The sequence below is a fragment of the Sinohyriopsis cumingii genome, chromosome 17 (genome assembly GCF_028554795.1).
Source record: "Sinohyriopsis cumingii isolate HCF-2022 chromosome 17, ASM2855479v2, whole genome shotgun sequence".
Taxonomy (NCBI): Eukaryota; Metazoa; Mollusca; class Bivalvia; order Unionida; family Unionidae; genus Sinohyriopsis; species Sinohyriopsis cumingii.
This window is the reverse complement of record NC_142977.1, coordinates 65379646-65395316: the sequence shown is the minus strand read 5'-3', so window position 1 is coordinate 65395316 and position 15671 is coordinate 65379646. Positions and strand designations below refer to the sequence as shown.

At 35.7% G+C, this 15671-nt stretch overlaps 1 protein-coding gene across 1 annotated transcript; it reads left to right on the top strand.

Moving 5' to 3' along the window:
* The first annotated feature begins 5432 nt into the window (after positions 1-5432).
* On the top strand, positions 5433-13044 carry LOC149779129 (dipeptidyl peptidase 2-like). Its single transcript, XM_089938567.1, has 2 exons — positions 5433-5633; positions 12854-13044. The coding sequence occupies exons 1-2, from the start codon at positions 5453-5455 to the stop codon at positions 13027-13029; spliced, it is 357 nt and encodes a 118-aa protein (XP_089794693.1). The 5' UTR covers positions 5433-5452; the 3' UTR covers positions 13030-13044.
* Positions 13045-15671: the final 2627 nt, after the last annotated feature.

Genomic DNA, 15671 nt, shown 5'->3' with positions numbered 1-15671 from the left:
TAACAGGGCCTGACTGTTGTGAATATGTCATAGGGCCTGACTATTGTGAACATTTAATAGGACATGACTGTTGTGAACATTTAATATGGTCTAACTGTTGTAAACAGTTAACAGTGCCTGACTGTTGTGAACATTTCATAGGGCCTGACTGTTGCAAACAGTTACTATGGCCTTACTGTTGTGAATATTTCATAGGCCTGACTTTTGTGAACATTTAATATGGCCTGACGTTTGTGAACATTTCATAGGGCCCAACAGTTGCAAACATTTCATAGGGCCTGACTTTTGTGAACATTTCATAGGGCCTGACTATTGCAAACATTTCATAGGACTATTGGACACAATCTTGTTGCAGCATTATGTCCTGCAGCTTTGGATGGACTGCTATAAACTTGGTAAATATTATGGTCATCAATTAAGATGTGCATATTGTAAAATCACTTTGCTCCAACCTGAAGACACCCATATTGTAAACTCACTCTGCTCCCACATGAAGACTTCCATACTGGAAAATCACTTTGCTCCCACCTGAAGACTTCCATATTGGAAAATCACTATGCTCCTACCTGAAGACACCCATATTGTAAACTCACTCTGATCCCACCTAAAGACTTCCATATTGGCAAACACTTTGCTCCCACCTGACGACTTCCATATTGGAAAATCACTTTCCTCCCACCTGGAAACATCCATATTGTAAAATTACTTTGCTCCCGCCTGAAGACATCCATATTGGAAATAACTTTGCTCCCATCTGAAGACATCTGTATTGGAATATTACTTTGCTCTCACCTAAAGACATCCATATTGGAAAATCACTTTCCTCCCACCTGAAGACATCCATATTGGAAAATCACTTTGCTCCCACCAGAAGACATCCATATTGGAAAATCACTTTGCTCCCACCTGAAGACTTCCATATTGTAAAATCACTTTGCTCCCACCTGAAGACTTCCATATTGGAAAATCACTATGCTCCTACCTGAAGACACCCATATTGTAAACTCACTCTGATCCCACCTAAAGACTTCCATATTGGCAAACACTTTGCTCCCACCTGACGACTTCCATATTGGAAAATCACTTTCCTCCCACCTGGAAACATCCATATTGTAAAATTACTTTGCTCCCGCCTGAAGACATCCATATTGGAAATAACTTTGCTCCCATCTGAAGACATCTGTATTGGAATATTACTTTGCTCTCACCTAAAGACATCCATATTGGAAAATCACTTTCCTCCCACCTGAAAACATCCATATTGGAAAATCACTTTGCTCCCACCAGAAGACATCCATATTGGAAAATCACTTTGCTCCCACCTGAAGACTTCCATATTGTAAAATTTCTTTGCTCCCACCTGAAGACATCCATATTGGAAATCACTTTGCTCCCACCTGAAGACATTCATATGCGTAAATCACATTGCTCCCACCTGGAGACATCCATATTGGAAAATATTTGCCCCCTCATGAAGACATTCATACTGGCAAATCACTTTGCTCCCACCTGAAGACATATATTGGCAATCACTTTGCTCCCACCTGAAGACACCCATATTGTAAAATCACTTTACTTCCACCTGAAGATATCCATATTGGAAACTCACTTTGCTCCCACCTGAAGACATCCATATTGTAAAATCACTTTGCTCCCACCTGAAGACATCCATATTGTAAAATCACTTTGCCCCCACATGAAGACATCCATATTGGCAAATCACTTTGCTCCACATGAAGACATCCATATTGGCAAATCACTTTGCTCCCACCTGAAGACACCCATATTGTAAAATCACTTTACTCCTACCTGAAGACATCCATATTGGAAAATCACTTTGCTCCCACCTGAAGACATCCATATTGTAAAATCACTTTGCCCCTACACGAAGACATCCATATTGGAAAATCACTTTGCTCCCACCAGAAGACATGTGTATTGGAAAATCACTTTGCTCCCACCTGAAAACATCCATATTGTAAAATCACTTTGCTCCCACCTGAAGACTTCCATATTGGCAAACACCTTGCTGCCACCTGAAGACATCCATATTGAAAAATCACTTTGTTTCCACCTGAAGATATCCATATTGATAATTGCTTTGCTCTCACCTGAAGACTTTCATATTGGAAATCAAAATGCTCCCACCTAAAGACATCCATATTATAAAATCACTTTGCTCCCACCTGAAGACATCCATATTGGAAAATCATTTTGTTTTCACCTGAAGACATCCATATTGGAAAATCACTTTTCTACCACCTGCAGACATCCATAATGGCAAACACTTTGCTCCCACCTGAAGACATCCATATTGTAAAATCACTTTGCTCCCACCTGAAAACATCCATATTGTAAAATCACTTTGCTCCCACCTGAAGACTTCCATATTGGCAAACACTTTGCTGCCACCTGAAGACATCCATATTGAAAAATCACTTTGTTTCCACCTGAAGATATCCATATTGATAATTGCTTTGCTCTCACCTGAAGACTTTCATATTGGAAATCAAAATGCTCCCACCTAAAGACATCCATATTATAAAATCACTTTGCTCCCACCTGAAGACATCCATATTGGAAAATCATTTTGTTTTCACCTGAAGACATCCATATTGGAAAATCACTTTTCTACCACCTGCAGACATCCATAATGGCAAACACTTTGCTCCCACCTGAAGACATCCATATTGGAAAATCATTTTGTTTCCACCTGAAGATATACATATTGACAAATCACATTGCTACTACCTGAAGCTGTGCATATTGGCAAGTATTTTTGTTTCCACCTGAAGCTGTGCATATTGGCAAGTATTTTTGCTTCCACCTGAAGCTGTGCATATTGGCAAGTATTTTTGCTTCCACCTGAAGCTGTGCATATTGGCAAGTATTTTTGCTTCCACCTGAAGCTGTGCATATTGGCAAGTATTTTTGCTTCCACCTGAAGATGTGCATATTGGTAAATCACTTTGCTTCATCTATATCTCTTACTGTTTCTTGTCCTTTGGTCCTTTAGCTAAATGCATTGTATGACATGATTTCATTTGTGCAACTTATCCCCCAGATTTGAGCACATCTGGTCAAAGATGAAGTAAGTTTATGGCACGGCCTTTTCTCTATTGGCTATTGTATTCATCCTTTAACACTTGTTTTTGAACACGTCTGAGGCATCATTGCTGATCAGATTTCATCATGATCTTGGATGATCTTGATTATAGGCAACATGCTTATATGATTGTAATGATAATGCATCTGATTGGCTGAGCTTGTGAACAACCGAAAGACTTCATTTCTGACCAGATTTTGATCAGATTTATTAGACAAGTTTATATCATCAAGATCTCAGATGAGTTTGGTTAGGAGCGAGATTCATGCATATTTATAAAAATCCAGGATAATCGGCTGGTGGGAATCAAACCAACATCCTTCAGGTCATGAGTCAAATTTCTTAACTACTGAGTAATCACATATCCTTTGGGTGGAGAAATCACTAGTTTTCAAATTATGATGGCAATGTTTGTGCCCCAGGGGAATAAGGACATACCCAGCCATTGATGTTGACTACACAAATTAATTCTCCTAATAATAAAGTGCATGTATTTTAAGGGTGTGGCTATGAACAGTTTCTAAGTTATGAAACAGAGCCATGTCCCCCAGAGGCAGGAATTAGAGAGCCAATCAAGAATGCTGATTTTAAATTTAATTATCCATTTTATGCATATAAAATGATGCATATATATATATATATATATATATATATATATATATGTGTGTGTGTGTGTGTGTGTGTGTGTGTGTGTGTGTGTGCGTGCATGCATGCATGTGTATGTATGTATGTATGTATGTATTCTAGGAAAGAAGATAACTGGCACTAAACTTAATAGTCAGTGTAGCAATAATATGTTTCAAGATTTTCTTTCCCCTCTGCAGTTTCCATTTGTGTGTGAATTTGCAAAGCTGAAAAGTATCAAGCGCAGGTGAGTCTTGTTGATGAATTGCCATGGTAAATGTTATTACCATTACTTAATATATTGATTAATCACTTTGCTCACACAATTTATGGTCAAGCTATTGCCCTTTGGTCTTGTAGCTTAATGTAGTGTATAACAATATTGTCAACACAACTCTTCCTGCAGCATTGAATATATTACCATGACAGTTGGTAAATATTATGATCATGACATAAAGATGCACATACTGACAAATCACTTTGCTTCTCCAACTTTGTTAGAGTTATTGCCCTTTTAATCCTGCTGGTGAAGGCATTATGACACTGAATTGTGTGCATTCTCTTGCAGCATTTTATCACAGGGTGAAATTTAATACATATTATGGCCATCATTTAAAGATGCACATATTAACAAATCTTTGTGGTGCATTGGTATTTTTGTAAAGGTTATTGCCCTTTTTGGCTTACACAATATCTGCTCACTTATGAGTTGAGTCAAATGGCAAACAACAGAGATCCAGGTCTACCACAGCATAATTTGCTTGCAGATCAGGGTGAATGTTGCTTAATCTACTGATTATTGATAACAAACTGAGCAGACTCAAATCTGCTGGCACATTAAGCAAGTATATATGGTAGCTGGGTACAACATAATGTACAATTTTGGGAAGTACTTTTGGAGTTGTTTGCAGATTGCTGTGGAACTTATAATACATTATGGTCATAATTAACATATCGTTGTACTTGCACTATTTTCACAAGAATTCTGCCATTGTATTATTACAGATTTATTTCCATCATAGAGTAGGTGTGGGGTGCTGGAGAGGTGGGTCATATTTATGTGAGCAAGTTGCTCACCATAATTTCAATTTTCTGCACAACTATGGAAATAAATTGACATTTCTTTATTGTGATGGTATCATTATCTTTGTTGTTGTTTTTCCTCCGCAAGCATTATCATATGCCTTATTTTACTAAAACAAATTACACAATTCAGCAGCAGTATTAATTTTAATAGCTGGTACATGTGACAGTCATTCACACAGATATATATATATATATATATATATATATATATATATATATATATATATATATATATATATATATATATATATATATATGGAACAATTAAGCAACTGGATTTTCCCTCTTCTTCTTTTCTATGCAAGTATTATATAGGTAATTGGAAATACATGCTTTATTGCTAGTTCGCATATGGTTGTGCAATTAACAGACCAAGCATATATGATGGTATGTTACACCAGCCTGGTTAATTAAGTAAATCACACTTACATAATAAAATCTATATTAAATTTTAATTTGAAATATTGTAAGTTTATTTTCTGTACATTGTATGCCCTCTCATTTTATGTGATGTTATATAGATACAGTTATGTTAATCTTTTTTGTTTTTTGTTGCAGTAACTAATTTATCCGTTTCAGCAACCTTATTCCTTATGACCGGATTGAAGAACAGCAGCCAAGGTGTTATCACATGTCATGTCATGTGCAACAATGGCTCGTACGGTGTATTTGACGTGTCTTTTTGCTGTATTATTTGTGGGTTTCGTGTGTGGACAGCCAGTTCCTTACGTAGAAAAGTATTTTGATCAGTTGCTTGATCATTTTAACTTCATGTCATATGGACAGAAAACGTTTAAGCAGCGTTATTTAATACAAGGTAGGCGTTAGTGTAATCTATTTTCGAGGGTCTTTCACTATAATGTGAGGAAGCAGATAAAAACGGGAATAGAACGCACATTAACTTAAATGTGTACAACTGACATGTTGTATATTGACATAATTAAAATGTTTATGGGAACATAAAACTAAATTTAGAACATGCGTCTGAGATTCTTCACCTGTTGTCCTTTCTGTGCTATTTTTAAATTTATCCAGGCATTATTTTCAGGTGACAACACTTATAGTGAGATATTTACTATAAATAGACAAATGAGATTTTCAGAAAAACATGTGCTATTAACAGTCATGCAGGGGTTCAGTGGGTTACTTTTATTTATAATATAGTACAGTTGCTTTAAATTGAAAATGAAGAAAAACAAACTTTAAAGTAACCTTTGTTACTCAATCGATCAATCTGAAAATCTCAAATGAATCTAAATATGTGCTGTTTTTACAACAGTACTCAATTGTGCTCAGATAAATCTGAAAATCTCAAATGAATCTGATCATGTGCATGTTTTTGTACAACAGTTTCATGTGTCAGTAACAGAGATGAGTGACCGGGTACTTATTCACAAGAAATGCAAAGAAATTTTCCAGAATTTGAAAACAGAGAGCATAACATAACAAATAATTTCAACAAACAGATTTTTTTTCTGTTTCAAATAGTGCTAAGAACTTTGCTAGAAAGCCAAACCAATGGAAAAGACCAACAAGTGGAAAAAGCAAATGCAATTTGAATGAATTGACAGGGGAGTAACTTTGACTATTAAATTGAATGTATTTTTTTTCTGTAATATTTTCCTTAATTTGAGTGTTTTGCTCTTTGCAATGCAGAACATTAACATTTTAAAGGGGAGTGGATTGACTGCCATGTATATATATACGAATGTAAAAGATGTCTTATCCATATTTTATATTCAGTCGAGTGTCAGACACTATAATAATTATAGCTTCTCCTTAAATCATTCATGATGATACACTGATTATAATTCATTATTTTTATTGTACACGTTTATACGAAAGGCAGTGTATTTGTGTTTGTTTTGCATGAGGGACCACTTTGACATGTAACTAATGTGTGTGTGTATGTGTGTGTGTGAAAGTTTTAATCTTATGTAAAGACTAGTTATTGCATTTAATCTGTCTTGTTAAAAATATTGTTATCTCTGCTTTTTACATCAAATAAAAATGTAAAATAGATGTTTTGCTGTCTTCTTCTGAGCAGATGATATGAAATGGTAGATTGAAGTGGTAGATACAATGATTTATTTCCCACTGAACATTTATGATGTACTGTACAACTAGACAAGAAGGCAAAACTGAAAACAAAATTCATTTGAATTGAACATAGAGTTCGAAATCAAAATTGCTTCTAACTGGTCTGTCGACGTGTAATTTGCTGATGACCATCATGTGATGAATTGTATTCAATATCTTGGTCTCAGAAGCTTTATGCAGAATGAATTTGTCCACATGATTTAAATTTCATTACTAAATTTCATGGGAAGGGGGCATGCTTTTATGAAAACTTAAAATTTGCAGTACATCTGTTCAAAAATCCAGCAAATAATAAATATGTTGTCAAACACTGTTTCCATAACCTCTCCTTCCCATACAAGCAGTTCAGGTATGGAATTGCTAGTTAAAATTGTAGACTCTTAAATTAATATGTAACTTAGAATAACAAAAACGGAAAAACAATAAACATTTTTAAACAAATGATTTAGATAGCAATCATCAGCACAATCAAACTTTATGTGGAATAAATAACAATTATGAAGACAAAAGTGCACATCTAGTTACTTAATACAAGTGAGGTACTAATATTAGTACCTCAGATTTGTGGACCTTGAGGCTATGACATCATAGCTAGTTACTAATATAATCAAATATAATCAAATATCTCTTGCTCTATATGAATTTTAAGACTATTTGAGTGACTAAAATACAGTATAATTGTGCCATATAGCAGCACATAAATTATTTGTAATTTTCTTTGAAAACGATGTTCGAAGAATGGGAAGTTTGCCAGTGAATTTTATCATGAATATAAGGAATGTTTAATGATTATTAGAAAAGAAATACTCATATGATAACAACTTTTTACAGCTATAAATTGGACTCAGTCTAAAATTAGCAGTATCATTGTAAATGTTCTTCTCATATTATTAGATAAGTTCACATTTTGTTCTTGTAAAACATTTTGAAAGATTAATTAGCAGTATAATACATTTTAAAGGTAGTTACATGGTAGGTTTGGGGTGGTTTGCATTAGTCTGTGGTGGTTTGCGGTATGTACTTGGACCCAGATCTCTGCCCAAAATAGTTTTTATTACATTCACTTTTATGATAAGCTGAATTCCTCTGATGGAACTATTTTTTATAAATGCAACTGTAATCAGACACATATATTTATGTTTTTGAAACTGTGGAAATGTCTGTGTTGTAATAATAAGAAAATGAGGTATATATGTATGGGATTGTATATGTGTGTATGTATGAATGTATGTATTCATGCATGTATGTTACTGTATGTTAGGATGGATGCATGCATGTATATAACATGGTAAGGCATGATATTTGCATGTGTACAGACTGACTTTACAGTCTACAGTGGAGGACTAGATAGGGACATCAGAGTTATTAGAAGCTGATAGATAATTCTTTCTGTGTACATACTTGAGCTTCATTGAATACCAGTATATGTATATATATATATATATATATATATATATATATATATATATATATATATATATTGTGTGACCCCGCTTATAGAATGCTCCGTTATAACATGAATTCCGATATAGCATCGTTGTTGAGTGAATCTTGAAAATTCATATATATTTACTTTTCTCATATACAAAAAAATCTTTCTTAAAAGTACCAAAAGTAACATGTAAAAGAGTTGATTATCATTTTGGGGGAAGAGATCATGTATAAATTCTAACATAAGAGTTTGTGGTGTGGCTCCTGCAATTTCATTTTTATTATTTTTCTCGTACTAAAAAATAAAGTACGACTAAAACATGCAAAATGTTTATTCAGGGATCACGCTGGGCTTCACCAACATCACAAACTGCGATTATTTTCCTTACTGCCTTCAAAGTATATCATCTGGCAATTTTCTTCCCTGACATTATTGACTGTTTAAACTTGTATATCCAACCTTGGGTTTGGAGTGAAGAAATTTATAGGCATCGTGAAAGGAAGATGCAAACTTTATATAAAATGCACTAATGCACAAATTCTTGGTTCATGTTGACAAACCATCTTAACAGTGCATTGTTGTATCATGATCCTCTTATTCTGATATCTGGTTTGAGTACTGTATGCTGTGAGATATCAGTATTTTTTTAAATGACATTTCTGGTAGTGTAGATGAACCAGATGAGGCACTATCTTATAATGGATCTTTTGGATGAAGTAGTATCTGATTATCGGCCTCTCACTAGTAATTAAAATATTTATTTTGATTGATCTCTGTATGTGGATGGTAGGTAAAATTCCTCTTCATTTCACCCATAGAATTAAATCCTTTAGAACATTCATATTTTCTGTAGCAATCCCTGTCAGAACACCTGTTTATTCGTCGTCTGTTGGCCTTCTTTTTTTAAAAAAAGTCCTGATAAATGCGTGGAAGGCAGCAACACTCTGCCACCAGGAACCCCCTAAAATCCTGGAGATCAATCAACCAACCTTTGAAGGCAGGAAAAGTGACTGCTACAATTGATGGCTAATTCCTTTTGTTTTCAAAATGTACCCAGACAAAAATTGTTTTGCTGAAACTTCAAATGAAACTGAGTACATGATACATGAAGTTTATAACATGTGATCTATACTCAAATTCATGAACGTATTATATATAAGTATAGTACTTAATGGATTATGGATTGCACTACACAAATCTAAGTTGTCAATATACAAGTGTTTTCCCAACTAATTTGTCTTTGTTTATTCAAAAGCACATATTTTAGTGTCAGCTTTTATTACCCATCCCCTGCCTGCCATATTTTAGGTAAGGGGCTGTCCATTAGTATGTATGCATGGAGGGGGGTATCCCAGATTGATACGCTTGTGTATGGGGTGTCTGCTGATAATGTAGCACGCATAGGAAATGGGGGGGGTGAAACCTTGATAATAATTTGTCTACTACGTAACCTGTTTGACTTTGTTCAGTCAGCGTTCAGATTTTAGCAGACACTAGACAAAGTCTTTAAAGTTACGCAGGTTATTTCTTTGATGCAGCCAGACATTCAAGGTTGATGGACTATCTGTTTTATTAAACACATTAATATTATTAATCCTTGATTGTTTCTGCTTGGATTAAATATAGGCTGTTCTATTGAATTCGGGGGTGGGGTGGGGGCGTCAAGTATACATACGCAGGTAGGGGGTGTAAAAAAGTATGCATGTGTACAGGGAGTGGGGGTGGGGTCAACCTTTGCCAGATTTTTGTGTACGTACTAAAAATGGATGGCCCCTAAATGCATAATTTTCTTCAGCAAACTGACTTGGTTGGTTATAATATAGTTCGGTTTATAACACGATAGGGTTCTATGGACCACAACTACTGTCTTATAAGCGAGGTTACACGCTTTTTATATGGTTTCTTTGTTATTGTTGCCTAATCTGTAGAATCTGCACAGCACACACACACACACATAAACACACTGTACAGATACAAATTAGTGAAAGACAAGAAAACCATTTATATATACATTGTGCAAAAAATGATGGCATCCCTTTGAGTGCTTTGTGCTGGGTAGCAGTGTTAACCATTTCTCTGCAGTTTATGGTAAATTTGGTCTCACAGTCGATACCAAGAAGACAGAGGTGATGCACCGACCTGCACCTGGAAAGCAATAGATAAATTCTGCCATCACAGTAAATGGCCAAAACCTCCTGACATTGGACAAGTTCGCCTCTCCCTGCAGTCCACATTGATGATGAAACCAATACCAGAAAATTATAAAGTGTTGCCTTTTCATACTGTGTGCAAAGTTGTGAGAGCATAGAGGCCTAAGTCTACATATAAAACCAATGTGTTGCCAACCCAGCTGTATTCTTGTGAAACCTGGACAGCATACAGATGCCATGCTAATGCAGCTGTATTCTTGTGAAGCTTGGACAGTGTACAGATGCCATGCCAACCCAGCTGTATTCTTGTGAAACCTGGACAGTGTACAGATGCCATGCCAACCCAGCTGTATTCTTGTGAAACTTGGACAGTGTACAGATGCCATGCTAACCCAGCTGTATTCTTGTGAAATCTGGACAGCGTACAGGTGCCATGCCAAGCAGCTGAACAACCATCACAAGGGGTGCCTGAGGGTAATGTGGCAGGACAGGGTCGCAGACACTGAGGTTCTTATATAGGTAGATGTTCCAAGCATCCACACTCTGTTTATCAGATGGGCAGGCCGCATTCCCATGATGTCAGAAGTGTGGCTACCAAAGAAGATAACCTGTGGTGATCTGAAGGAGAGTTGTTGTTGTAGGGTTTAATGCCATTTTTCAGCACAAGATAGGCTATACATGGCACCTGTATAAATGGTGGAGAATGAACTTGGGAAAACCCCTGAAAGAACCTTCAACCTAGGAGAAGCTAAGGGCAAGCTTTCTCACATGCCCTCATTGGCTGAATCAGAGACTTGAACCCACGCAGACAGAGGTGACATGGCAGTGATCTGTAATGGTGAGTGCTTTAGACCACTCGTCACTCTGGGGCCCTCTGAAGGAGAGAAAATGATCTCAAGGTGGTCAGAAGAAATGATTCAAACATTCCCACAAGTCATCATTGCACTTTAATCTTGACCTTGAGTCTTGGGAAGATCATGTCCACCTGGCACAGTCTCATTCATACTGGAGTTACAGACTCAATTATGGATATAGTGAGGGCTTTACACTGATGACAGCAAGATAGTAAGGGCTTTGCAATGATGACAACAGTATAGTGAGGGCTTTACAATGATGACAATAATATAGTGAGGGCTTTACAGTGATGACAACAGTATAGTGAGGGCTTTACAATGATGACAACAATATAGTGAGGGCTTTACAATGATGACAACAATATAGTGAGGGCTTTACAATGATGACAACAATATAGTGAGGGCTTTACAATGATGACAACAATATAGTGAGGGCTTTACAATGATGACAACAGTATAATGAGGGAATAACAATGATAACAATATAGTGAGGGCTTTACAATGATGACAACAATATAGTGAGGGCTTTACAATGATGACAACAGTATAATGAGGGCTTTACAATGATGACAACAATATAGTGAGGGCTTTATAGACATATGCAGTATTATAAAGCAGGCTTTATACTAACTGATGGCAATATACTTAGGACTTTATTTTAATAGACAACACTATAACGATGGATTTTTATGGAGGGACATAACTATGATCAGAACTTTACACTGAGGAACAGGCTAATTTGAAGTCATCAAAGCTTGTTAATTCACTTTTGTTAAGTTTTCTCTGATTAAGGTGCTAGTATAATTTTAAATAAAATTAAACTTCTTTTAATTATCTTTGTTTCTTTCCACATCATACATATCTCCATCAAAGGCTACATTATGTTACACAATCAAAAGTATCATTAGTTTCCCAGTATGTGCTTTGTTGCATTCAAGTGTGGGTTTCTAAGAAACTGAAAAATTCAGGGGGGAGGCTTTATTGTAAAAAAATATATAAATTCAGTTCAGTACAGGAAGTTGTATCATTACCTCAGTTATTATTCTGTAAATGTTACATTGAGAGCAAGGATGTCCTGACTACGACAAAAGAATCATTTTATGTAAGAGATACATTCTATGTAATGGTCTGAAATACTCATTGATGTGTGTGCAAAATGTCCCTAAAATATGTACTTACTGATACTCATTATTTTGTTTCCACCTCCCACCCCATTTATGATAATACATTGAAATTTTCTAGGACTGGAGACTGTTGAAGTGAAAAATTTGGACCAATTAATGAGCATAATAACATTTTGTCCATAAGATGTTGCAAATCTGAATAATGTGATCAGTTTACAGAGGGATCATTATGTGGGAATGTGACCAGTTTAGAGAGAGACCAGTCTACAGAAGGTGGCCAGGTTACAGAAGAACTGGATTAGGGAATTCTGCAATATATGCATTTTACCTAGTATAATTATATTTAAATTTTTTCTGCAATTTGTTTTTCATTTCAGACAAATGGTGGAATCCAGGAAAGGGACCAATATTTTTCTACACAGGAAATGAAGGATCAATCACGGGTTTCTGGGAAAACTCTGGTTTTGTGTTTGATATAGCACCCCAGTTTGGAGCATTGGTTGTGTTTGCTGAGCACGTGAGTACTGTTGATCTCATTGCATTTCTACAATAAAGGAGGGATATTTTCTTGCCTTGTGTAAGCAGAATTGCAGAGTAATTACAGATTGTATGTGTTGGATATATTGATTTAATGTTTTCTGAAAAACTAACAGTATTATTCCACTAAGCCTCTCCCCAGCTCCCTAGTGACTTCACATGTTTTGAAAAGTTCTTGGGTAAATGCAGTGTGATTCTTAAAGCAGCACTCAGGATTAATAATGGGAGACTAGATTCATATACAAAATTTAAAGTTTAGTTGACATTTTAATTAATTCTTCACACTCTAGACAGCAAGAAAGGATTGCCATAAGATTATACATCAGTGATTCTCAAACTGTGTGCCATGGCACACTAGTGTGCCGCGAGAGATTTGCAGGTGTGCCATGGTTGTTTTAAAATATTTGAAATTGCTAGCGTTTTGAAACCTTGAACATATTGAAAAATTAAATGGTAAATCAATGTCGCAAAAGTTAAAAAAAGTAACATATATAAAAACGAAAACTGTCAGTCTGTCATTCATTACTTTCTTTTGCAACGCGAGACTTGTGCGAGATCTTGGGAGAACTCGATCGCTCTAATTATAATAATAGTGTAATAATAAATACATGCAGCCCATTATACAGGTGTGCCGTGAAATTTGTTAGATTTTTTTGGTGCGCCGCAAGACAAAAATGTTTGAGAAACACTGTTATACATGTATCGCCATATCGTGTAATTTTAAGTTGTATTTTGCTGACCTCTCAGTGGATTTTTTCAGCCTTGAAAGACAGCTGTATTTTGAGAGGCCAGTATTTAGAATCTCTGTCTTCTCTTGCATTGCATGATAATAGTAGTTGTACAATGTAAGAGTGGTGGTACTTAGTCTACAGAGAAATTCATAAGATCTAGGGAGACTGATGTTTGCGTTAAGAAGACATTCAACCTTATGGTTGAGAGGAGTTGGTTCAATAAACACATTGTTTATAACACCATTCTTTATCTATGACACAGTAAAACCATTTCATATATATTTGTATGGTCCTTGACAGTAGCTAATAATTAACCCTTTTCTTATTTGGAATACTTAAAACCATGAAGAATTCACAATTTGTGTAATTTGCTCTCAAAAATTATTTTGTAGTTTAATTTTTCAGAACGATAGACCTAAGCCTCATTTCTTATTTCCCCGAGATAAATTCCTGTGTTGTAGTGGATACATCTACTAGTGACCACCTCTTTATGTAGATGAGGTTTTTAAAGCCACTTGATTATGAAGCTCTTGGAGTCTCGTCTTTACCTGTATAAGCTGTTATTTACCTGTATATAAACCTGGTTATCACTTGTAGGTTTTTGTTTATAAAAACCTTTCTTTAAGAAGGTTAATGGTGTGTTTTTGTTTTGCTCATTAACTGTACCATGTATGTATTTGATGTTTCATTAAGCAGATAGTCGTAAACTAACAAAATATTTTGGTGTGAACAGAGTTGAAAATATAACCATTTGGCTGCAGGATATGCCCCATTTGCTTTGTACATGTCTACAGTAGTTTAGACCCCAGAGTGGCATGTCAGAATATACAGGTAAGTTTATATAAAGTGTAATTATTATTTTCATGATGTATAAAACTTATAGCCTTGTAAACAATGGACATGACACCAGTGTATAAAGGACACTAAGGGATGGCAAATTTTGTTCTAGGTGGACATGTCTCATGTTGTCCTTACATGGAAATGAGAATGATAGTGATTGAGGAACAAAACTGCCAGAAGACAGCAAAGCTGACCGGCACAGATTTGTTCTGACACCTTATATTTCTTTGTATTGATGATGTACCAATCATCAAGTTGCATACTCCTAGTCAGTTTGATGGCAATGCAAACAACAGGGTCCAAGAGTTTGCAAATCCACCCAAAAGAGTTACGAATCAATGAAGTGTATAAAGTAGATCACAGTGACCATCGTTTGCTGTCTAGCACTCTTCAGGATACATGCTTATATCAAGTTTCATGACTGTACAATCAAGAGTGAAACGCATGAAAGAAAACGAAAGTAGGATATGTTGTCATTGTAATCTGAAAATCACATCATGGTAACCAATGATTTTTGAAATAGAGATGCAGGAAGCCTACAGAGTGGACCAAGTAGTTTCATGACTCTGCAAGGAACAAGTGTCACAGACAAACCTAAACATAAAAGTTGCACGATAAACAGGTCACAGTAACCAGCTTTTGATATTGTGATATTGTATTCCTTATGATGCATACAGATATATTTTCATGATAGTACAAGCAACAGCGACCCCAAAACTAACCAGCATGTAAAGAGGGTACATGATCTCTTGAGTGTAATATAATTGGCCTACATTTAGCATAGTGCATTTGGACTCTTCAGGATGTGTGCATATGTATATGTATGTATGTGTGTATGTATGTATGTGTGTGTGTGTGTGTGTGTGTGTGTGTGTGCTTGCGTATGGTGTGTGCGTGCATGCGTATGTATGTATGTATGTATGTATGTATGCATGCTAGGTGCAGTGTCACAGAAATTCATCTTAACATAAAATGTGTAGACGATCACTTGAGCATTAAAATTTGGTCATAAGTTCCTTTTCTGGCATGGTGCATAAAATTCATCAGGAGGTATGTTGATATATGTTTTTGTGAGTATGAAAGCAGC

What these genes read in the sequence shown, in the direction of transcription:
- LOC149779129 (XM_089938567.1), top strand. Translation starts at nt 5,453, where the DNA reads ATGTCATGTGCAACAATGGCTCGTACGGTGTATTTGACGTGTCTTTTT. An exon ending in GCAGCGTTATTTAATACAAG is followed by an intron (nt 5,634 to 12,853) that starts GTAGGCGTTAGT and finishes TTTTCATTTCAG; the next exon opens with ACAAATGGTGGAATCCAGGA.